Source organism: Solanum verrucosum, unplaced genomic scaffold, assembly GCF_900185275.1.
Source record: "Solanum verrucosum unplaced genomic scaffold, falcon-dt-bn FXZP01000048.1, whole genome shotgun sequence".
Taxonomy (NCBI): Eukaryota; Viridiplantae; Streptophyta; class Magnoliopsida; order Solanales; family Solanaceae; genus Solanum; species Solanum verrucosum.
The window spans coordinates 3799775-3825573 of record NW_026020157.1 but is presented as its reverse complement, the minus strand read 5'-3'; the positions used below and the strand labels follow the sequence as shown (position 1 = coordinate 3825573).

The following is a 25799-nucleotide window of genomic DNA, read 5'->3' as shown; positions in this document are numbered from 1 at the left end:
TAAACATTCACTTCTTTATCTATTTTTTTTCCTATTTCCTCCCCAAATAGTTTTTCAAGTCCAAAGCTAACATATAAAAACTTATTATAAGGATCTAACACATAAGCAATATAAATCATTGGGTTTATCTTTTCAAGACTACCCCAATATGTCTTGAATTTTTTTTATCATACCCCCAACCAATACACTCAAATTAAGATCTTCACTTGTTCAACACAATTTCAAGTATACATCAAGCTCACATGTATCATCAAAATGAACATTAGATGTAACATAATGTGAACCTGAAACCTTTATGGTAAGCTCGTAAAATATTTCAAGAAACTTTACTGCACTTCTCACATTCGCCAAATCATCACATGCAAGTGCATCTACAATATTTCCATCTTAAAAAAAGAAGAAGAGTAGATAGATAAGTTTTAGAACTTGCATAAAAAAGATCAAAGCTATCAAAGTCCTTTTCAAAGTGTTGTGTTGTTTCCAATATCAAGTAGGTGGAATTCAACCTAGTAGGAACATCGAGTGATAATGATTTATTACATTCTATATTTTGGACTTCACAACATTTCACAAAGTATCTTGTTCTTGCCAGAGATGGTCTAACATACCTCACCATTTACCTAACCCATTTAACAAAAATATCAATTTCCTTCAAACATTCTTGCACAATTAAGTTAAGTATGTGATTCATACATCTCACATAAAGATGCTTACCATCCATTATATTAGTTCCCCACATATCTAACTTCTTAGATAATTATGTAACCATAACATTATTAGAAGCAGCATTGTCAACTGTAAAACAAAATACTTTATCTAACTTCCAATCAAGCAAGAAATTACCAATAGACTCTTTTGTTTTCTAACCCTTATGACTATATATATGGCAAAATTTTAGTGGTCTTTTATGCAACGCCCAATTTCTATCAATAAAGTGTGAAGTGAAACACAAAATTAATTCTTTGCATCAATGTCCATGTGTCGGTGGTGAGGCAAATATTTGATTGTGCTTATTTGAAAGACTTTTTTAGATTGTATCTTAGTTCACCATAAAGTTCATAACAATCCATTAGTTATTGTTCTACGTGAAATAATCTGAAATAGAGGTTGGGCTTGATTTATGAAATTTTTGAAACCTTCCTTTTCAACGAAGATAAAAGATAGTTTATCCACAATTATCATCTCAACTGAAGCCATCCTAACTTATTCTTATTCAAATTTCCAAAGTGGTGCTTTCTTAGATGAGAGATTTATCTTGTGTTGAGAAGCACTTTTAATGACAAGCTTATAAAATTAACACCTTTCTAAATGTTGGTTCAATCCTGTCGTACCATTGATGGAAGTATAGAAAGAAACTGGCGACAATATATGCGCTCCACTTTACTAATACCATTTCCAAGCACCTTATCAAAATGCTGCCAGACTTTGGATCTTGGTGCCATTTTTTTTATTTTCTTTGTAGCTTGGGTGTCAAGTGATTCATTGCTATTGGTTGTATAAGCAAGTAAGCTATCACTTGAACCGACAACACTAACTCTACTTTCATCCTCAATCTACAAAAAATTAAAATTTAAAAGAGTAAGTAAGTAGTTGTAAGACCATAATGTAAGACAGTAAGATAATGAAAACGCGAGGCAGTATTCTGTATTGAAGACTAAAATTGTAACACCTCTAATTTTGAAAAGGGAATAGGTTAAATGAATTTTGGCTACTGGTTTAGGTCTACAAGACCAGACAGCGGTTCATAGAATTTTTTATGGGTCGTAGACCAGGCTCGTAGGAATGGGAAAATAGGTTTTTGAAAATTAAGTTCTAGTACCTCATCCTACAGATGACCAATACAGTCCATCGAGTGATATATAGGTCGTAGATAGGTTCCGTAGAAGCAATCCAGACTTAGAGAAATTTTAAGGATTAAGGTAAGTTCACGGGTAGGGTTTACGTACCGTAGGAAGCCCTACAGACCGTTCCCGTCAAAATTTGGGTGATTTTACCATACTAATACTTAGTGTACAGTTGACCAGTATGGTTCGGACCCATAGACCAGTACGGTTGTCAATTCTTAGGGGCCTTTGGGTTTTTTTCAAAATGTTTTAAGCCTATACTATGTCGTTTTAGCCTCTATCCTAAGCACTATATAATGAATTTATTTCCTAAACCTACCCACTTTAAACCCATTCTCCTATTTCCCCAAAACATAACCAAATTCATTCTCCCAAATTCCCTCTCAACCTAAGGAAGAAGAAGAAGATAAGGTTCACTCCAAAGTCTTCAAATCACCATTCCTCTTGGGATTTGAGTAGAAAGGTGTGTGGGTATTCACCCATGGAGTCCATTCCTCCAAGGGGTCCCCAAGGTTTTCAATTTCTCAAATTAATTTCAATTGATCAAATTTGGATTCTTCCTAGTTCTATATGGTTCTCATTCAATTGTGACTTTTATTGTTGTTTGAGTCTCCTATTGTATGATTTGATGTAAATTACATTATATCTAGTTGAATTTATATGAACCCTAGCATGATTCATGAATTTTAATTATGAAATTATAATGAACCCATGAACTATGATTTTTTTTAAGGATTGTGCATGTCTTATGAAAATGATATTTATGATAATAGGGTTCTTTTAAATGAAAGTATCAATGTTGTTGTGAAAGGCTTACTTACATACTAACATGACTATGATTGTGAAAGGTATTTCTCATATATGGATTCATATTGGTGAAAGGTTTTCTCACCTATCCTTGAATTGCAATTTAAGGAGCTATTTTATGCTTTGATCTTTAAGGTGTGGATTGATATTGATCGTTGCCTTTCCTATGTTATAATTATATTTAATTTTTATCTATTCCGTTGGGATTTAAACTTAGCACCGAGAGGTTTTTGAGGTTCGTAGAGGCTCAAATAGGGTAGTCTTTAGTAGTAACCTATAGTCCCTAACTACGTGCCACCGTAGGATTGTCTTAAATGATCTAGCTAGTGGATCCACTTTAGCAAGAAATGATGTGTACCGATTCTACCTAGACAAGTAGAATCCCCTCCTTTCAGTATGAGAGATATACCAGATTCCGTGATATAACTCTCATGATCTTATTATTAGTTAAATCTAATATCCCACAAAATGAATTTTTTTCTTCAAAAGCTTTTAGATGTCTCATATATTAAATGTGTTGACCATATCTTATGAAATATATGTTGTTGCTTCCTTAAGCATTTAAATACTCAAATGGTTGTCATTTATCATATGTTTAAGTTTTTCATGTTATCATGTATAATTATGTATATTGCCCCATTCTTAGTACATTCCATGTACTAATGCATACTTGTGCCTACATTGTCTCATTAATGTAGGGTCCAAAGCTCCTACTTTTCATGCTTATGGTTAATGGATCATTCTATCGAAATTACGAGTTGGTGAATCCTCATGTTCTGAGGACTAAGACACTTTTACTTGATTTATGTCTCTCTAGTTTTAGGATGATGTTTGTGGTGTATGGGTAACGTCCCAACATGTAACACCTCAGACTTTAGAAAGGTTAAAGTGACCTAATGAGCAAGTCCACAAACTGTAACATCTCAGACTTAGCAGACCTAACCAGTAGGTTAAAAATTGGTGAACCACGACAGGGTTCACGAACCATGAAAGGAACCACGGTCCGTCGACCTGCTCGTTACTCACACCCACCCAGCAGTGGTGGACCACATAGACCTTCACGGGCCGCGGACCACCTCACAAGCTGTGGAAAGGCTCGTGGAGGTGGGGCAGAACCATCCAGGTTCTGGCATCAGAACACGGAGACCTCCACACGCCGTGGTCTTGATGATGGGCCATGGTGGCGTCCGTTGTCCCTGAGCTAGAAGACCCTCTACCTAAGTGAAGAACCACGGTGACCTTCACGGTTCGTGGTCCTTCACAGGGCAGTGGTAGGGCTCGTGAAGGGACCCCTAGAAACAAGTAGTCACTGGCCAAGGACCACGACCCATTTGACGGGCCATAGTCCCTTTGACGGTTCGTCATAGGGTCCGTGGAAGGCCCCCGTCAGATTTTAAGTTAGGGTCATTTTGGTCTTTTCCCCTATGTTTTGGACATTTAAACTATGCCATTTTGGTTAGTTTAAGCGTAGTGTATTAAGAAAAACCTACCCTAATCGATTCATTCACCAAAAAATCATCAAATTTAGTCAAAAAGTAGAAAGAGTCGACCAGCTCCCTCAAGAACACGCAACAAGTTTTCTTTAATTCTGGCCCCAAAATTAAAGGATTTCTCTGTAGATATCATTACCAGGTATATGGGATTTCACTAGTGGGTTCCTTTCATCCACTAGGTCTCTAGAATTCAGTCATATCCTTAATTCCTTATATCCTTCTTAGACCTAGGATTTCTAAAACCTTAAATATTAGTTGTGATTTAGCTACTATAGTGTTATTACTCAGTTTATCATCTTTTCGTGAAACGTTGCTTAGTTCTTTGCATGAAACTCAGAACCCTATTGGTGTAGATTTCTTTAGTTCATGAATTACACTTGCTAGGTCAGTTAAACAGATATACATGCCTCATATTTCGAATGTTTCATGATCAGTACATAAATGTTGCATTCTCAGTCAACATGTCAGAATATTGAGCTAATCCAGTATTTCAGTTATGTAGTGTCATACACATTTTTAGTTGGGAGTAGACTTAGCAATGAGTTGGACTAGGGTTCACTGTACCCTCATAGTCCCAGAACTACGTTCCCCAGTAGGTTTATAAGTGCCCTATATGGTCATCAGATTTAGTCATCACGCCAATCATGCGTTTATACCTCTTGCAAGGTATATTGGGTCCTCTCGATTGGGCGTATACATCAGACTCCATGTTTAGCTCACGTGGTTCTATGTCGGTTAATAGTAGCTCCCACAGTCAGACTCTAGTGCATTTGACCAGGTTTTCAGTTATACTTCAGTATGCAGTCTCAGCATGTTATGTAAATAATCAGTACTTGGTCATTGCGTTAAGTTCTTTTCAGTATATTTCAGTAATTACATTATGTTTAGAGTATGTCATTGCTTAGTTATGCTTGTTCAGCTTACATATTTGTTCAGATATATTATATATCCTGCATGCTGAGTACATTCCAAGTACTGACGCATACTCTGCGCTACATTCTTTCATGATGTAGGTTCAGGTCCTTAGTATTCAGATCATGCATAGATTGGTTCCCGATCCGTATTCAGTAGCATCAGTGGTAAGTCCTCATACTTCGAGGACAATAGACATGCTTTTAGATTTAGGGCCCGTTTGGCCATGCGATATGATATCATGATATGGTATCATGATATGGAATCATGAGATGAAATTGAAGGTTTGTTTGGACATGCGATATGGAATTTTTGTGTTGTATATTTTCTCATAGACATAAAAATCCCATAAGTTGTAAAACTATTAAAATAACCCCAATTGTTTATTCAATCTTATCAAATAAACAAAAAATATAAAATCGCATAATAAATGATTACAAAGTTATTTGTTCTTCAATTAAATAATTGTTTCATCTAACTTTAATTTAATTAAAAAATATTGAGCATAAATTGTACTTGATATGTTCATATCTCTCAACTACTCTTACAAATAACCTATAAAGTAGAAAAAAAACATACATTAGTGAGTAAATATTAACTTAGAAGTTAAATGCACTAAGATAAAAATTAACAAACATCACTAACTTCTAACTATTTACAAGAAAAATCAATAGTTAAATATTATTGAATAACGAAATTTTAAAAAGTTACCACAAGTTTGAGTCAAAAACACTTCTAATAAAATTTAATCAAAAAAATTATAACTAGTCCACTTGACTAAATATTAATAACTAATTGATCAAATTTTCCTAAGTCCTCAATCAATTGGACTTGATATCCTTCAATCATGTGAACGAACATTTTGCAAATACTAAGATTAAGAAAGTGCGGCACCGCCAATGAAAATTGTCTTTTATCAATATTATGCTTAGTCATAAGATTAAGACGTTTTTTTTTATTATGAAAAATAAAAAAAGTATTACTCCCTTTGTTCTCATTTATATTCACCAAATGAATTTCTACTTTATCATTTATATTCACCAAATTTAAAGTGATAATAAATTTTATATTGGTGAGAATAATAAATTTTAAAAAGTAATGATGTCATTATAAATTTTATTTACATATGAAACAAATGGTTAGTAGATATAAATGTGGGGTTGTTTTAACAAAATATAAACTCATGGATCAATTATTGTATTAAAATATCTCAAATCATGATATGAAATCACATGGTGATTCCATATCATGGTTTTTGGAGAATATGATATCACCTCTCATGATATGAAATCGTGAGATGAAATCAGCGTAAAATCGCATGTCCAAACGCTGATTTCATCTCACGACATCATATCGTGATATGATATCGCATGGCCAAACGCCTACTTAGTCTTTCATTTTAGTTTTAGTTTTGCCAGGTTTAGTTGGGACATGTCCTAGCAACTCTAGTCAGTAGAGGCTTTTTCAGACATAGTATTAGATTCAACTTTAGTTTTGAGTGAGTGTTTCTGTATGAATGAACTCTTAGTATATTTTATATATTCAAATCAATATTGAGAATTCCCCATCTTTCAGTTATCTCATGTTTTAAGCTTCCGTATAGTATTTTTTGTTCAATTTTTTTAGTATGCTTATGATATGCCAGCTCAGGGTTAGCTTGAGGTCACTCGTGATCCTAAGTCCTGTGTTTACACCAAGGAGGTAGCCTCGGGGGATGACAAACTTGGTATCAGAGCATTAAGTTTAAGAGTCCTAGGATTTTTGAAAGCCACACTAAGTAGACCCTCTTTCATGGGTGTGAAGTGCACCACATCTAATGAGAGAGAGGCTACGAAGTGTTTTAGGAAAAAACTTCACCTTCTTGCTACTCTTATCATGCGTGAGGTCTGATCCAACTTCTCATTCTATTCCGTCGTTATGCGTTTCAGATCATGCCTCCTCATAGATCTTACCCACAGAATGCTAATGCACGCAACACTAACACAGTTCCTTCAGTTCCAGACCATGAGATTTCGAATGCAGAGTTTTGGAATGCGATTCAGCTTTTGGCTCAGAGTGTAGCCAATCAGAACAATCACCAGGTCCCAGTTCCTACTAATACTAATGTTGGATCAGCTACAGCTAGAGTTCGAGATTTTGTTAGGTTGAATCCGCCTGATTTTTTAGGGTCACAAGTTGGTGAGGAGCTATAAAACTTCATTGATGAAGTCAAGAAAATCTTTGGAGTGATGCAAGTGACTGGTAATAATAGGGTTGAGTTGGAATTCTACCAGTTTAAGGATGTGGCTCACATATGGTTCACTCAGTGGAAAGAAAACAGGGGTGCAGATGCAGCTCCTGTGACTTGGGAGTGTTTTACTGAAGCTTTTCTGGACAGGTTCTTCCCGAGAGAGTTGAGTGAGGCTAAAGCTCAAGAGTTTATGAATTTTAGGCAAGGTACAATGTCAGTCCAATAGTACAGACTTAATTTCACCTAGCTCTCCAGGTATTCTCCACACATGGTTGCCGATCCCAGGGCACAAATGAGAAAGTTTCTGTATGGGGTATCTAATTTAATGAAAACAGAGTGCAAGAATGCTATGCTGTTAGAGGATATGAATATCTCTAGGCTTATGACTCATGCTCAGCAGGTTGAGGGAGATAAACTTAGGGAAATGGCTAAGGACAACAAGAAAGCTATAACAAGGAACTTTGAATGCTCTCAGCAGTAATCAGGTGGTGGAAATCGCTCGCAGTTTCAGTAGAGGTCTACAGCCACAACACCTTCATCAGCTAGTGCTCCATCCCCAAAGTTTTGACAGGATCAGAAAGTTAGGGCATCAGGCTCTAAGTCTTAGGGGAGTGCTTCAGGTAACAAGACTTTCCCAACTTGTCCAAAGTGTGGTAAGAACCACCCGGGCGAGTGTCTTGCAGGTAAGGAAGGATGCTTTGGGTGTGGTCAATCTGGTCATAGGTTGAATGATGGCCCTTCTGCTAGGCAGGGGCAAGGAGGTAACAATAATAGGGCTCAGTCTACAGCTCCAACAACACTAGTAGGTCGCCCAACTCAGCAGGGTGCTTTATCTGGTACCAGTGGCGGTCAACATAATAGGTTGTATGCTCTCTAGGCTCGCCAGGACAAGGAAGATTTTCCTGATGTGGTTACTGGTACGTTAAAGTCTTTCATCTAGATGTTTATGCCTTGTTAGATCTAGGGGTAATCTTTCCTTTGTAACTCCCTATATAGCAGTAAACTTCGGTTTCAGTCCAGAAACTCTTTTAGAACCCTTCTCAGTCTCTACTCCAGTTGGTGACCCAATTATAGCTAGACGAGTTTACAAAAATTGCCCTATCACAGTTTCTCAGAAAGTCACCTTAGCAGATCTTGTAGAGTTAAAAATGGTAGATTTCAATATCATTCTAGGCATGGATTGGTTACATTCATGTTATGCCTCAGTCGATTGTAGAACTAGAATCGTTCAGTTTCAGTTTCCAAATGAACCAGTCTTAGAATGGAAGGGTAGTAGCTCAATGCCTATGGGATGATTTGTCTCTTACCTTAAGGCCATAAAGATTATTTCCAAAGGGTAGGCTATCATCTTGTTCAGGTTAAGGATTTGAACTCTGAAACCCCAACTCTTGAGTAAGTCCCAATAGTAAATAAGTTTCCGGAAGTGTTTCCAGAAGATCTTCCCAGAGTTTCTCCCGAAAGGGAAATCAACTTCAGAATTGATCTCCTTCTAGATACCCAGCCTATCTCGATTCCTCCTTATAGAATGGATCCAACCGAGCTTAAGGAATTGAAAGAACAATTGAAAGACCTTCTAGATGAAGTCTTCATCAGACCTAGTATCTCTCCATGGGATGCTCCAGTGTTGTTCGTGAAAAAGAAAGATGGTTCTCTCAAAATGTGCATTGATTACCGTCAGTTGAACAAAGTCACAATCAAGAATAAGTATCCCATCCCCAGAAGTTATGACTTGTTTGACCAACTTTAGGGTGCTAGTTATTTCTCAAAAATAGACCTCAGATCCGGCTATCATCAGCTTAGATTTAGAGATAGTGACATTCCGAAGACTACTTTCAGGACTCGGTATGGTCACTATGAATTTGTAGTTATGTCTTTTGGACTAACAAATACTCCTGCACCTTTCATGGACTTAATGAACAGGGTGTTCAAACAATATTTGGATTTGTTTGTTATTGTCATTATTGATGATATTCTCATTTATTCTCGGAGTGAGGAGAAGCATGCGACTCATCTGAGAGTTGTTCTGCAAACCCTAAAGGATCGCCAGTTATTCACTAAGTTCAGCAAATGTTAATTTTGGTTACAGTCGGTCGCCGTCCTTGGTCATGTGGTGTCTAGCGAAGGGATCCGAGTGGATTCTCAGAAAATAGAGGCAGTAAAGCAATGGCCTAGACCCACCTCTCCAATAGATATCAGAAGTTTCTTGGGTTTGGCTAGTTATTACAAGAGATTTGTTGAAGGATTCTCATCCATAGCTTCCCCATTGACCAAGTTGACTCAGAAAAAAGTCAAGTTTCAGCAGTCAGATGAATGTGAGAAAAACTTCTCAAAACTAAAGACTAGGTTGACTACAACTCTGGTCTTGACTCTATTAGATGATTCAGACGGTTATGTGATATATTGTGATGCATCCAGGGTTGACCTAGGTTATGTGTTGGTGCAACGAGGTAAGGTCATAACTTATGCTTCTAGACAACTTATGTTGCATGAGAAGAACTATCTGACTCATGACCTTGAGCCTGCAACAGTAGTATTTGCCATAAAGATTTGGAGACATTATGTCATGACCCAGGGGTATACCCTAGATGTAACAAGGCGTATAAGATCCCGAGAGGCCTCATACAAGCCACTTAGCATATCATAACATAAACTAATAGAAAAGGTGCGGAAATTTTAAACTTTTCAAATACAATCAAAGTCTTTTATAAAAGCAAGCGGAAGTCTAACATAACATTGTCTCAAACCATCTAAACATAAGAAATAGAAATCTTGGGACGCAACCCATACAATAGTCTTAAAAGTAAATGAAAGACATAAAAGAGATAGGGTGATCCAATCCTCGAATACAATGAGGACTCACCAAAGCTTCACTTCACAATCCTCTAGAACCTAGCCACAAGTGTGTGAATCGGGAACGCCGGACCCTAGATTTGATAAGAATGCAGGCAAGAGTATGTGTTAGTACAATCAAGTACTAAATATGATGGCTAGCATAAACAACATAAATATAAGCATTAGTCAACATAAGGCGTAAAGCAATAGCATAATCAATACTTATAAAGCATCATAATGAAAGAGGAATACTCTCTTAGGTAACCTCACTTAAGCTTAGCCAAGACATAGGTCATCCACCTCTAGTGAAGCTTACATCATAGAAGTCATATCGAGCAACACTCCACACAAGTCAATTTCATAGCATAATTTCATTAATCATACTAACTTTTAAAGACATGTGGATTCACCTCAATGCCTAGTTCATAAAGTCTAATGGGTATTCGCCTCTTGCCTTACTTACTTTTAGATTGCGCATACTCACCTCCACAACCTCTTCGTATGATGCGGGTGCTCGCCTCTACATCATTTCATAAGGAGCATGGGTTCTCGCCTCCAAGTCCATTCATCATAGTAAGAACATGGGGACTCACCTCTTGTTCAATTCTAAGGAGTATGGGAAAATAACCTCATATCCTTACATGTGAAGGTCAAGGTTAATCGCCTCTAGCCTCATCATTCATTAAGCATTATAGACTAGATTCATTTTAGGTGAGCAATCCTTTCAACCTAGAATCAATCATGTGAGTAAAACTTTCACATTCATTCAATCATGCTTATCAATTTATTATGGGAAGTATCTCTTCCACATCATAACATTTACAATCAACAAGGCATAGTCTAGCCTTTACTCTAAAGCACTACATCTCATGCTCATCACCTATGCTTTACTCTCAAGCAATTAACATCATAATCATCATATATGCTTTAACATAGAGCAATTCTATTCATGATTCATCAATCCTATTCAATCCTATCAGGAGATATCTAATCCATAGTGTTTCCCTCATATGTCATCAACCCCACTATATCAATTCAACCCTAATATCATAGGATAGGCATGGATACATGTAATTTCATCCTAAATACATGCAATTCTATCAATTCAATCATAAACAATCATAATCCACTCAATTGGATCAACATTCATCATAACTCACAGCAATGGAAGAAATCCTAACTAGAATTGGGGACATTCTTCATCAAATTATGGAATTTTAGGGGACTCCATGGGTGGAAAGATCTAATGGATGAAAATCCATCATACCTTAGTCAAATAGCCGACAAAAGCTTGGAAATTGGGAGACTTGATCTTGACCTAGCTTCTTCTTTTTCTTCTTCTTCTACCTCCTAGAGAGAGAATATTTGAGAGAGGATTTGGGTTTTTTTTTGCGAATTGAGAGAATGACTAAGTTTGGGGATTTTGGGGGTTAAAAATACTTATATAGGTGGTCTAGGTCTAGGCAAAACGACACCACTTCAATTTAATTAAAACCAGAAATGACCCTTAAGTCCCTCAAAATAACTACCAAGCCTGATCCACGAGACCATGACCGACGGACTGTGGATGGACCTACGATCTGTCATGGTCAACCGTGGTTCGGGGATCAGAGACTTGAAAATTATGGTCAGGACCTACGAATCCCAATCCACGGACCGTCGACCCATCAACAGGCTGTGGGTCCTGCGTGGGTCACTGTCCTAGAAAATTCTCAGGGTGCCCTATCCACGACACCCACCTACGGGGCGTGGGTCCAACTACGTGGCATAGTTGACCCTCGTGGGTCACACCTGCAACTTCTTCTAATGATGCCTTTTTTCCTCGTTTCTAATCCAGGGTGTTACATTATCTCCCCCTTAGGATCATTCGTCCTCGAATGAGATTCTAAGCTCGTTTCTAAACGAAAAGACTTAAAACTAGCAGCCCATCATGCATACAACATATCTAAGTGCACACAACTACAGAGGAACCCTCAACTCCAATCTCACATACTCAAAGCACCACAAGGGAGTAGGAACTACATCTAACAATTCAATGTGCATGAAATTTTCAGATTCTTACACTTAAGGAGGATATACCTTCTCCTAACTTAGAATAAATGCTCAACACAATCGCATAGAGCTCTTATGCAATTCAATCTAAAAAATTACAATTTCAAGTATGGGATCTCCACTCCAAGTCAAGTCATGTTCTACAATTCATCTCATGAAGTCTATAAGCAACTCATACTCAAAACTCAACAACATGAGGGAAAATAATGCACATAAGCCATTTCTTTCAGGACTTAAGCAATTAATGAACATGCATAATCATAAGGAAATTATGGAAACACATAAAACACACATGACTTCAAACATAAGCAAAACAAGAGGAACTCGTTACCTCAAGCTAGGATAGGAGGAAAAAGATGAGGATATCAGGACATCATATCGGCCTCGGCCTCCCAAGTAACACCCTCAACTAGATGGTTTCTCCACAACACTTTTACAGAGGCCACCTCTTTATTCCTCATTTTCTTAACTTGCCGGTCTAGAATTTCAACCGAAACTTCTTTATAAGAAAGGTTCTCTTTCACTTCCAACCCTTCTAGGGGAACTATGGATGTCGGATCTCCAACACACTTTTTCAACATAGAGACATGGAAAACTGGATGCACAGATGCCAACTCATTTGGCAAATCATGATCATATGCGACCTTACCAACACGCTTCAAAATTTGATATGGGCCTACAAAACAGGGACTAAGTTTCCCTTTCTTTCCAAACTTCATTACGCCCTTCATGGGTGAGATTTTCAAGTAAACCCAATCAAGCACATCAAATTCAGGGTCTCTCCTTATAACATCGGCATAGGACTTTTGTCCTCTTTGGGCGGTTCAAAACCTCTCTCTAATGAGATAAACTTTCTCAATAGCCTCATGAACTAACTCGGGCCTATCAAAGCAACCTCATCTATCTCAAACCAACATATATGACATCTACATCTCCTACCATAAAGGCCCTCAAATAGAGCCATACCAATACTATAATAGTAGTTATTATTACAGGAAAACTCGATCAATGGCAAATGATCATTCCAATTACCCTTAAAGTCAATCACATAAGCCCTCAACATGTCTTCCAATGTTTGGATCGTTCCCTCTGCTTGCCCATTGGTTTGGGGGTGAAAATTCGTACTAAGCTTAGCTTTAGTGCCAAGACCCTTTTGGAAGGACTTCCAAAATTGAGAAGTAAACTGAGTACCTCTATCGGAGATAATGGACAATGGCACTCTATGCAATCTCACCATCTAACTCAAATACAACTTGGAATAATCTTCCGCCGAATAAGAAACCTTGAGGGGAAGGAAATGTGCCGATCTACAACCACCCAAATAGAGTCATGTTGGCGCCGGGTGCGAGGTAAACCAACTATATAATCCATATTTACATCTTTCCACTTCCAAGTGGGAATGCTAATATCTTAAGCTAAACCTCTCGGATTTTGATGCTCAACCTTTACTTGTTGACAGTTCGGACATTTGGCCACAAATACCGCAATATCCCTTTTCATCCCATTCCACCAATAGACTTCCTGTAAATTATGGTACATCTTGGTGGCTCCCGGGTGAATAGAATACCGAGAACTATGGCCTTCAGATAGAATTTGTTCCCTCAAGTTTTCGACATTTGGAACACATAACCGACCTTGATATCTAAGGGCACCATCTCCCCCTTGGGAGAAAGCCTCAATGGACTTCTTCTTTCAATTCAACTAAAACCAGATTAAGATATTGCTTCACTTTAACATCGGCCACGAAAGATGATTCTGAACCATGATGGACCATAATACCATCCTTGGTGGAATCCACTAGTTGAACTCCCAATCGGGCTAACCTATGAATATCTCGAACCAACTCTTTTCTCTCATCATCAACATGTGCCACACTACCCATCGATAGTCGACTAAGAGCATCCGCTACTGCCTTCCCTTTTTCGGGGTGATATAGGTCACTCATATCATAGTCCTTCCACAATTCAAGCCACTTTCTTTGGCGAAGATTTAAATACTTTTGGGTAAACACATATTGTAAGATTTTATGGTCGAGAAAACATCAACATGGACCTCATACAAATAGTGCCTCCAAATCTTTAAGGCAAACACCACCGCCACTAATTCAAGATCGTGGGTAGGGTAATTTTTCTCATGAACCTTTAGTTTCCTTGAATCATGAGCGATCACCTTACCATTTTGCATAAGCACACATCCCAATCCCACTCAAGAGGCGTCACAATATACCACAAAGCCATCCGTACCTTTTGGTAATGTTAAAATTGGAGCGGAAGTGAGTCTATCTTTCAACTCTTGGAAGCTTTTCTCACAAACATTCGACAATATAAACTTAACACTTGAAAAGTGGCTCGAAACTCTACATTAGTTACTTGTTCAGTCAACGGGTAGACCAGAACTTGAGAAGTTTTAAGAGATTATTGTTCCACATTCTCATTCCATTCCTTCTAACACATACTTTTCTAGGGGACATATCCTTCAAAAGATTGAATAGGGATAAGGAGAGAGACATATAGACTTAAATTCTATTGCATGAATTTAGAGTGATGAAAGAAGTAGAATTTCCTAAACGCCTTATAACTTTTTATTCATAAATGTGGTGCACTCTACACTCATGAATAAAACTCTACTTGACATGGCTTGTGAGACATGCTAGGACCTTTCTAAACCTTATTCTCTAAATTCAAAGTTTTTCATGATCCGAAGTATACCGTGGGTGTAACATGGCGTATAGAACCCAAAAGACCCTACACAAGCCACTTATCATACATCATACAAGAAAATAGAAATAACGATTTCAAAAGTAGCATTTTCATATTCCAAAAGAGTTTGACAAAGTGAAAGTCTAACATAATCTCAACAAGCCATCTAAAACATCAAAAAAGTGGTTGTGTCACGACCCAAAGTATACCCTAGGCGTAACATAGCATATAAAACCCCAAGAGGCTCTGTACAAGCAACTTAGCATACACCATACAAGATAAAAGAAATAAAGATTTGAAAAGACAGTCTTATATCATAAAAGGGTTTTACAAAACATAAGTCTCAATAAGCCATCTACTAATCAAAATAAGTGGTTGAGACATAACCCATACACCATGTACAAATATCTAAAAATTGAAATGACGTAAAAACTATAAAAGTGTCTTGGTCTTCAAAACATGAGGACTCACTAATCCTTGAGTGCCAAAATATCAAATAGCCACGAGTTTGAGAGGTAGGAGCATCAGACCTACATTAGTTAAACAATGTAGGAACAAGTATGCATTAGTACATGCAATTTACAAAGTATGATACCAATGCATAAGAGTTATGAAGTCATGCTAAAAAGGACTTTTTTTGACATGCAATGACCAAGCTAAATCATAAAATAAGAAGTTATAAAAAATAAGTCATAATCATGGTCAAGTCAAGCTTAATGTCTTTAAGAAACTTGTGAGATACTTTAAAAGTAACATTAGTTCATTATTGTGGAAGTTTATTATATAACTGACATAGACCATATGACCTATTACATGGAATCCGGTGTTTATCCCACACCGAAAAGAAATGTCCTTACTTGCCAAGGTAAGAACCATAAATTTCAACTAAAGTGGATCCAATAGCTAATGTCTATCTGAGACAACATCCTATGGTGTCACATAATTATGGGGGCAAGAAGATTGATACTAGAAAGGCACCCTTTACTAATGGGAGAGCCTCCATCTTAAGGTCCTCTTGGTGCTAAGTATAAATCCTACAGAATAGTCATTAACTATATTCGTTTTATCATCCAGGGAAGGGAACAATTAAGCAACCAATCCAACCTAAAGTTCATTTAGAATAGCTCCTTAATCTTGATTCAACTTAGGTGAGAAAACCTTTCAATCTTATGAATCATTTTGTGATAAAACCTTTCACATTCATGCTCTTAGTAGTATGTGAGAAAACCTTTTACAACAACAACATTGATACTTTACTCTCAAAGCATCCTCAAATCTTTTACATAAACTTCATAAAAGCATGCATATCTTCATAAATTCATCGCTAATAGTTCATAAGCTTCATCATGAGTTCATAGTCCAAAAATCATGAATCATGCATGGGTTCATATGAATTCAACTCAAAATAATGAAAATGCTTTCAATTCCTGCATTAGAATATAGAAAACAAGTAATTGAATCATAATTGAAATATCTCATGAAGATGGAATAAAACCCTAACTTTTGGATTGATAATCTAACTTGTAACTTGAAGAATTTAGGAACCCTATAGAGGAAAAGACTCCATAGGTGAAGAATAACACACCTTAGTAATGAATGCCCACAATCTATAATGAATTGGAGTTCTTGAAAACAAACCTAGCTTTTTTTTCCTTAACTTTTGAGAGCATTTTTTGGAGGTAATCTTGGAGGGAAATTTAGAAATTAGGTGAATGATTTAGAATGGGTAGTTTTCAGACTTAATTCATTTATATAGGTCTTCAAATAGGATTAAAAACTATGTAGTTTAGGTACCAAACACTTTGGGGAAAGATTAAAATGACCTTAACTTGAAAACTACGAAAATGACTTATATGGGAGGACACACAGAACATTTAGGGTTCCACGGTCTGTGAATCCAACCCTCGAGGTGGCCCTTTTTAGGGATGCCTTTAACGGCCAACACACTACCTCTAAATAGCTAATGGTACCCTAAACAAACCGTTTAGGCTCTCGTGAATGGTCCCTGATCTATTTTAGGCTTATGTCACACCCCGAGGCAACCCCTTTGGAGTAAACACAGAACCTAGGATCAGGGTGAACCCAAGCTAACCCTGAGCTGGCATATCATAAGCATACTAAAACAAATGAACAAAAGATATTATGCAGAAGCTTAAACATGAGATAATTGAAAGATGGGGAATACCCAATATTGATCTGAATATATAAATTATACTAAGAGTTCATTAATACTGAAAGAATCACTCAAAACTAAAGTTGAATCTAATACTATGTCTAAAAAAGCCTCTACTGACTAGAGTTGTTGGGACATGTCCCCAACTTACCCTAGCAAAACTGAAACTGAAATAAAAGACTAAATATGAAAACATGTCTATTATCCTCGAAGTAAGAGGACTCACCACTGATGCTGCAGAATAAGGATCGAGAACCGATCTATACATGATCTGAATGCTGAGGAACTGAACCTACATCATGAAAGGATGTAGCGCGGAGTATGCGTTAGTACTTGGAATGTACTGAGCATGTAGGATATAGAATATAACTGAACAAATATGTAAGCTAAACAAGCATAACTGAGCAATGACATAATCTAAACATAATGTAAATACTTAAATATATTGAAAATAACTGAATGCAATGACCAAGTAGTGATTATTTACATAACATGCTGAGACCTCATACTGAAGTATAACTGAAAACCTGGTCAAATGCACTAGAGTCTAATTGTGGGACCTACTATTAACCAACATAAAACAACGTGAGCTAAACGTGGAGTCTGATGTATACACCCCATCGAGAGGACCTAATATACCTTGCCAGGGGTACAAAGGCATGACTGGCGTGATCACTAAATCGGATGCCCATAGAGGGGACTTATTATAACATCCGACAATTTAAAATGAATATGAAGAAGCTTGAAATTGGAAGTAGTCATTTTTGGAAAAATGAATCAGAATCTGGAAACTCGGCCAAGTGTGGAAATCAGTGAGTTTTTGGCCAACTTTGAGCAGTCATAACTCCTAGCTCAGGATGGTCCAGGAGTATTTCCAGTTATGTTTGGAAAGCCCTTGGAACGATCTTTCCAACGCCACCAAGTTTGCTCGATTCCGAGTTCGTATGAGCGAGTTATGCCCTTTGAAAGTTGGGCAGTTGGCAGGGAGTCCGTCCGGAAATTTAAGGGCATTTTGGTCTTTTCACAAATCATTTCTTTTGAGGTTATATTGTTGTGTTAAGCTGATTGTGGATCATTTTTGTTCCATTTTAAAAGAGTAAGAGTTAGGGTTCTTGAGTGAAGAAGAGAAGAAGAGAGAAAGAAGAGAAGAAGAAGAAGAAGTGGGAGCTAGGGTTGTGGATGCAAGACGTTTTCTTCATCAAATTTCTTGGGGAATCTTAGTAAAGGTATGGGAGTTCTTTATCTAGGGCAAGCTATTACCCTAGAGCCAATTTCAAATGGTTTTCAACTTTTCCAAAGTTTGTGAAAAAGCCTAATTTCTACTCAAACTCATGGGTTCTTGCATGAAACGATTTCAAATGATAAGTTATGATATTATTGATGTTTATTTGATGTTTTAAGATGAAAAACTCCATGAATCCTTGTATTCTACAAAACCCCAAAATGTGTTTATGAAGTGGGTCTATTTCTATAAATTCAAAGTTGATGGAATTATGTGTAAAGTGAATTGTATTGATATCTCTTGTGTTGTTTAATGTTTATTCATGATTAATTGTTGATAATGGGTGAATTAAGGGTGGTAAGCCTTATGAGTGAAATATTAGTGATTGCTTGGATTTTTGGTGATTTTGGCTATGGCTTTGAATCATGGTAAGAAAGCTTGAACTCTCTTTATTGAATTAATTTTTGTTGGTAGGTTGAATCCACCTTTGGTGGAAGTGTTATATCTTGTTCTTGTGTGGTATTATTGTGAATTGTATCCATGAAGGCATTGGGGAAGTTGTTGCATAATGTTGGAATATTGTATTATTGTGAATTAAGGCCATGAAGGGCATTATATGAGTGTTATTGTATTGCTATATTATTATATATGAATGAGGCTATATGTAAAGTCCTATATGAAGCTATATGTAAAGTTTTATGTGAAGCTATATGTGAAGGTATGATGTGAATGAGTTTTATATGAAGCTATATGTGAAGGTATGATGTGAATGAGTTTTATGTGAAGCTATATGTGAATGTATGATGTGAATGAGTTTTATATGAAGCTATATGTGAAGGTATGATGTGAATGAGTTTTATGTGATCTTGTGATGATCCTATGTAAAGTGGATAGCATTGTGAGTTAAAGTATGATTTCTCATGATGTATATATGAAATGATGTTGGATTATGAAGTATCCTTAAATGAAAATGTTGTGACTTGGTTGGTAGACTAAAGTGTCCTTCTTGTTACTTAAAGTCTTGAATGCATGAATGTGTGAAATGGGCAGAACTAAGAAATGGTGCCTTTTCTATAAATGCTAAAAGAGGAATTCTAGGCCAAGACTTGAATCGGCAAAGCTAAGAAATGGTGCCCTTTCATAAGTCTAGCTTTCCTAAGTAAATGTAAAACCATGAAATCGGTAGACCTAACGGTGGTAGCCCTTCTCATGTGTGAAATGATGAACCTTGGACTGGCAGGCTTAAGGCACCCTTAATCAAAAATCGGTAGGCCTAAGGCACCCTTCCAGGGGGATTTAATGAGCTATCCTTATGAACCTTGATTGGCCATGACTAAGAAATGGGGCCTTTCTTGGGAAGAGGTACTATGAGTTGGTTGAACTAGAAAAGGAACCTTCTCTCAGTACATATGTGATTGAATACTCTATGGGAAACAAGGCTAGCACCGAGTGGATGTGGTTAGGAAGGTGGCCTAGTTGAGTATGAGATTAGGCACAATGAACTTCCTTGGACATCCCCTAAACCATGTGCATACATGGGTTGCTTACTAGTTCTACCTTTGGCAAGTAGAACAACCTCCATGGAGTAGGATAGACTCCGGATTCCATACCTAGCTAGTATGGTCTATGTCGGTTATGCCTATTCCCATCATGTGGGATGCGCACTCTAGTTATTGGATAGGTTCTACAACGTGTAGGTAGTAGTATGGGATGCTATCTACACATGGCAAGAGTAGGCTTTGAAGATACTAAAGTGAGTTCCCTAAGTCTAACGACTATTATGTGAAAGTCCCCTTATGTGCTTGAATGTCTCCAAAAATGGTTTCTTAAAGAATGTTGGTCTATTGATGTTATATTGTAATGGTAAATTTCCTTATCTATGGTAACCCTTAGGAACACTTAGGTGTATATGAAGAGATTGTATAGGCGGTCACTTCATGTTTCACTTAAGTGTGGCTTTGGGTAACTTGAGATAGAGGTCAAGAAATGATGAAAAGGCTTACTTGTCAATTATGTTCATGTGTTGTACATTGGTACTAGTTGTGCATGATGGCTTGTGATATGAAGCATGATAAGTGGTAAGTTCACATTTGGTGGCCTTAGGATGATGCTTTAGTGTGGATGGTGGTATGGGACGCTATCCATACATTGCACAAAGTGTTGTCCAAGGGTTACTTGAGGTGGATGGTTTAAGGTGAAGGAATGGGTTATGTGTGGAGTATGTGCTAAAGTGGTTAATGACTTGTATGTTGGTTATGGTTGGATATTGTGACTCTTATACTTGTATTTTTTTTCATGAAGTTTTACCAAATGGCATAAAAGCTTGTTTCTCCAATAAACGTCCCTTTTAGCATGTTTTTGCATGACTTCCATACTTAGTACTTAATTGTGCTAACCCCTTTCTTTCCCTTTTTGACTAAAGTGTAGGGATTAGGAGATGGTGACATGTCATGGCTATTTGATAGGTTTCTAAGTGTCGAAGATGAAGACTTGGTGAGTCCTCATATATTCGAGGACAATACCCCATATGTTCTTTTATGTCTTTTTAGTATTGTTTAAGTTGTGTATGGGATTGGTCCCGAATTTTGTACTCTAAAGTATTAGATGGTTTTGAGACATCATGTATAAAGTCTAGAAAGTCTTCCGCTTGCTATTGTTTTTCTTTTTATGAAATGTTTTCTTGGTAAAGAAAGTTTTTAATTCCTTATGGTTTTAGTGTCTATGCGATGAATGAATTGCTAAGAGGCTTGTACTAGGTCTCTTCGGGGTCGAGTACGCCGATTACGACTAGGGGGTGATCCCGGGTCGTGACACTTATAAACCTATGGGGGCACATAGTTCTGGGACTATGAGGGTATGCTTAACCCTAGTCCAACTCGGTGCTAAGCCTACTCCTAACTGGAAATGTGTATGACACAACATCACTGAAATACTGGATTAGCTCAATATTCTGACATGCTGACTGAGAATGCAACATTTATGTACTGATCATGAAACATTCGAAATTTGAGTAATTCATGAACTAAAGGAATCTACACAACTAGGGTTCTGAGTTTCATGCAAAGAACTAAGCAACGTTTCACGAAAACAAAATAATCTGAGTAAGAACACTGTAACAACTAAATCACAACTAATATCTAAGGTTTTAGAAACCCTAGGTCTAAGCAAGATATATAAAATCAAGGATCTGATTAAATTCTAGGGACCTAATGGATGAAAGGAACCCACTAGTGAAATCCCACATACCTGGTGATGAAATCTAAGGAGAAATCCTTCGATTTTGATGCTGGAACTGAAGAAAACTTGTTGCGTGTTCTTGAGGGGGCTGGTAAACTCTTTCTACTTTTTGCTCGAAGTTTGATGATTTTTTGGTGAATGAATTGATTAGGGTAGGTTCTGATTATAACACTAGGCTTAAACTGACCAAAACGACGTAGTTTAAATGTCCAAAACATAGGGTAAAATACCAAAATGACCCCAAATTCAAATCTGACAGGGGCCTTCCACGAACCCTATGACGGACCGTCAAAGGGACCATGGCCCGTCAAGTCGGTTGTGGTCCCTGGCCAGTGACTACTTGTTTCTGAGGGTCCCTTCACGAGCCCTACCACGACCCGTGTGAAGGACCACGGACCGTGAATGTCACTGTGGTCTTCACTTGGGTTAGGGGTCTGCTAACTCAATTATGACGGACCCCATTACAACCCATCATCAAGACCACGGTCCGTGGAGGGCTCTGCAGTCTGATGCCAGAGCCCGGATGGTCCTGCCCTACCTCCACGAGCCTTCATACGGCTCGTGAGGTGGTCCACGACCTGTAAAGAGATCTGTGGTCCACCATTGCTGGGTGGGTGTGAGCCATGAGCATGTCGATGGACCGTGGTTCCTTTCACGGTCCGTGAACCCTGTCGTGGTTCACCAATTTTTTTCCTGCTGGTCTGGTCTTCTAAGTCTGAAGTGTTACAATATCTCCCCCTTAGGAACATTCTTTCTCGAATGAAGTCTAAACTAGCTGAGTATGGAGGGAAGGAGCTGTAATCCATACCACTAAGTACTAGAAACTGGTATCTGACTTAACTGAGTTACAAGAACATGCAGATATGCTGAAAATGCAAGAACACTGTAGGAACATGATACTAAGGCTGAATTTACACAAGAGTAAGCTTCGGGACTGGACATGAATTATTACCTGAAGCTGAAACGAAATCGAAAGGAAAGAGATGAGGATACTTGGTCTTCATGGTTGCTTCTGCTTCACAAGTAGCTCCCTTTACAGACTGACTGACTCCTCCACAAAACCTTCACTAAAGCGACTTCTTTATTTCTCAACCTTCGAACCTGATGATCAAGAATTTCAACCGGCACCTCTTCATAAGTGAGACTATCCTTCACAACCACACTTTATAATGGTACAATTGATGATAGATCACCCACACACTTCTTCAACAAGGAAATGTGAAAGACTGGATGGACTACTACTAGTTCTGCTAGCAACTTCAACTCATAAGCCACATTACCAACCCTTTTTTAGGATTCTGTAAGGACCTACATATCTAGGACTGAGTTTCTCTTTCTTTCCAAATCTCATCACCTCCTTCATAGGTGACACCTTCAGGAAAACCCAATCATCGATCTCAAACTCTGAGTCCCTTCTCCTCACATTTGCATAGGACTTCTTATGACTCTGGGCTATATTAAGTCTATCTCTGATAAGCTGAACTTTTTCCATGGCTTCATGAACTGAATTTGGCCCAATCAAGGCTGCTTCACCTACTTCAGACCAACCTACTTGAGACCTGCATCTACGCCCATATAATGCCTCATAAGAGGCCAACTGAATACTGGAATGATAGTTATTGTTGTAGGAGAACTCTATAAGAGATAGGTGATCATCCTAACTGCCCTTGAAATTAATCACGCAAGCTCTCAAGATGTCCTCTAAGGTCTGAATGGTATGCTCCACCTGACCATTCTTCTGTGGATGAAATGTTGTGCTGAGATTCACTTGAGTACCAAGACCTTTCTGAAAATATTTCCAGAAATGAGAGGTAAACTAAGGTCGTTTATCTGAAATTATGGACAAGGGAACCCTGGGCAACCTGACTATCTCATGGATATAGAGTTTGGCATAGTCCTCCACCGAATATGTAGTTTTGACAACCAAAAAGTAAGCGAACTTAGTAACTCTATCTACTATAACCCAAATGGAATCATGATGTCTGCGAGTACGAGGTAAATGCGTAATGAAGTCCATGTTTATAACTTCCCACTTCCATGTAGGAATGTTAATCTCTTGAGTCACACCTCTTTGTTTCTGATGTTCTACCTTAACTTATTGACAATTAGGGCACTTAGCTACAAAGTGTTTTATATCCCTCTTCATGCCGTTCCACCAAAATACTTCCTGCAGATCACGACACATCTTAGTGGCACCTGGATGGATAGAATACCTGGAGTTATGGGCTTCTGTAAGGATCTGATGCCTCAACTCACCCCCCTTAGGAACACATAAGTGACCCTCGTAAGGAAGCACACCATCTTCCCCTTCGAAGAAAACCTCAACTTTCTGCTGATGAACTGCACCTTTCAACTGAAGCAATATAGGATCACTATCTTGTTTTTCCTTAACCTCCGCTACCAATGAAGATTCAGATCTATTCTGAACTATCACACTGCCATCTGGCATGTCCATAAGACCAACTCCTAAGTGAGTAAGCCGGTGAACATATTTTGATAAATCCTTCCTTTCTTCCTCAATATGTGTTACACTACCCATAGACAGTCTACTAAGAGCATTAGCTACTACATTGGCCTTACTCGGATGATAAAGCACATTCATATCATAGTCTTTGAGGAATTCAAGCCATCTTCTCTGAAAGGGAAACTTAGTCCCCGTTATGTTGGTCCTTATCAAGTATTGAGGCGGCTAGGCAAGGTGGCTTATGAATTAGACTTGCCTTCTGATTTATCGTTAGTGCATCCGATGTTCCATGTGTCCTTATTGAAGAAGTGTATTGGTGAACTGATATCTATTGTACCATTAGAGAGTCATGGTATTAAGGAAAGCCTTTCTTATTAAGAAGTTCTGGTTGGGATTTTGAACCGGCAATTTAGAAAGTTGAGGAACAAGGAAGTTGCATCCATAAAGGTGTTGTGGAGGAATCAATTGGTTGAGTGTACCACTTGGGAGGCCGAGATCGATATGATGTCCCGATATCCTCATCTTTTTCCCTTCAATCCTATTCTAGCTTGACTAACTTTAAAGAGGCTAAATGCATCGATATCAGTTGTATAACAGCATATATGCACAAACACTAACATGATTACTTTGATTTTCATTTTTCAGATACTGCTATAAAGATTAACTTGGTTTATACTAGAAAATGAATCTCACAAAGCAAATTTGAGAGAAGGAGAGGGAACAAACCACGAATTGCTGGTGGATACAATCATTGGTAAGACCATTATCAAGGACAGCTTTCGAGAAATCTTGTTGGCTAGAAGAACCACTCTCTTTATTTTTCCTTCTTTCTTCAAGAATCGGTTCCCAGTTGGAACGAATCTTTGTCATTACATATCTAGCTCTTTTTCGCAGACCTTAAAGATCTAATTTACCTAAAACTGGATAAAAATCAGCTACATTTGGAGCTGAGACTACTTCCATTAATCCCCTTATTAGATTTTTAATCCCACCATCTTCTATTTCTTTCTCAAAATTAACCATATCTTTACATATTAGAACAATACTCAACATGTTCAAAACAGTTGCAAAGACTAGCTCTCCAATATTCACTACTTGACCTTCTTTTGACCTCAAGAATTCTACCAATTCCATCACTTTTTTCTCCCTCATATAAGCTTGAGACTCTAATACTTTGCCTGAAAAAAGCTCAGTTCTGCATAAAGTCCTCAAGTATCTCCATTCATTGTGACATTCAGAAGTCCATCCCATTGGAATCTTGTCAAGATCTGATCTTTTTGCTGGAATAGCATTTGGAACATGTCTCCCTGATAGAATTCTATCATGGGTTTTGAGGATTTCTATAGCAGCAGATGATGATGATCCAACAACTAGACATTGAGTTCCAAGCCTTAGGGACATTCTTGAGTATTCAGGTGTCTTAGTCATTCTCATGTTTCCTTATGCATACATGTATGTTTTATGAAATGATGTTTGAGTATGTTTTAGCTTGGAGTCGATTTCCTCTTTGATTGTATGCATTTATGTGATCACATTCATGTTGGGTTGTTAGATCAGTTCCTCTACCCTCTTTATGTTGCCTTCAGTCCCATTCGAGGATGAATGTTCCCAAAGGGGGAGATATTGTAACACCTCAGATTTCAAAAAGGGAATAGGTTGCATGAATTTTGGATACTGGTTCAAGTCTATGAGACCATGCTACGAGGACAGTCTACGATTCATAGAAATTTCTATGGGTCATTGAACAATCTCGTAGGAATGGGAAAATAATTTTCTGAAAATAAACTTTCAGTTCCTCATTACACAGATGACAAGTACGGTTCGTCAAGTGATC

The 25799-nt window shown here is 37.8% G+C and overlaps 1 protein-coding gene across 1 annotated transcript; it reads right to left on the bottom strand.

Moving 5' to 3' along the window:
* Positions 1-24862: 24862 nt before the first annotated feature.
* Positions 24863-25399, bottom strand: LOC125828338 (corytuberine synthase-like). The gene has a single exon (XM_049507652.1). It carries the CDS (start codon positions 25397-25399, stop codon positions 24863-24865), a length of 537 nt encoding a protein of 178 aa, XP_049363609.1.
* Between the last annotated feature and the right edge of the window lie 400 nt (positions 25400-25799).

Coding starts and splice junctions, on each gene's coding strand:
- LOC125828338 (XM_049507652.1), bottom strand. CDS start 25,399: ATGAGAATGACTAAGACACCTGAATACTCAAGAATGTCCCTAAGGCTT.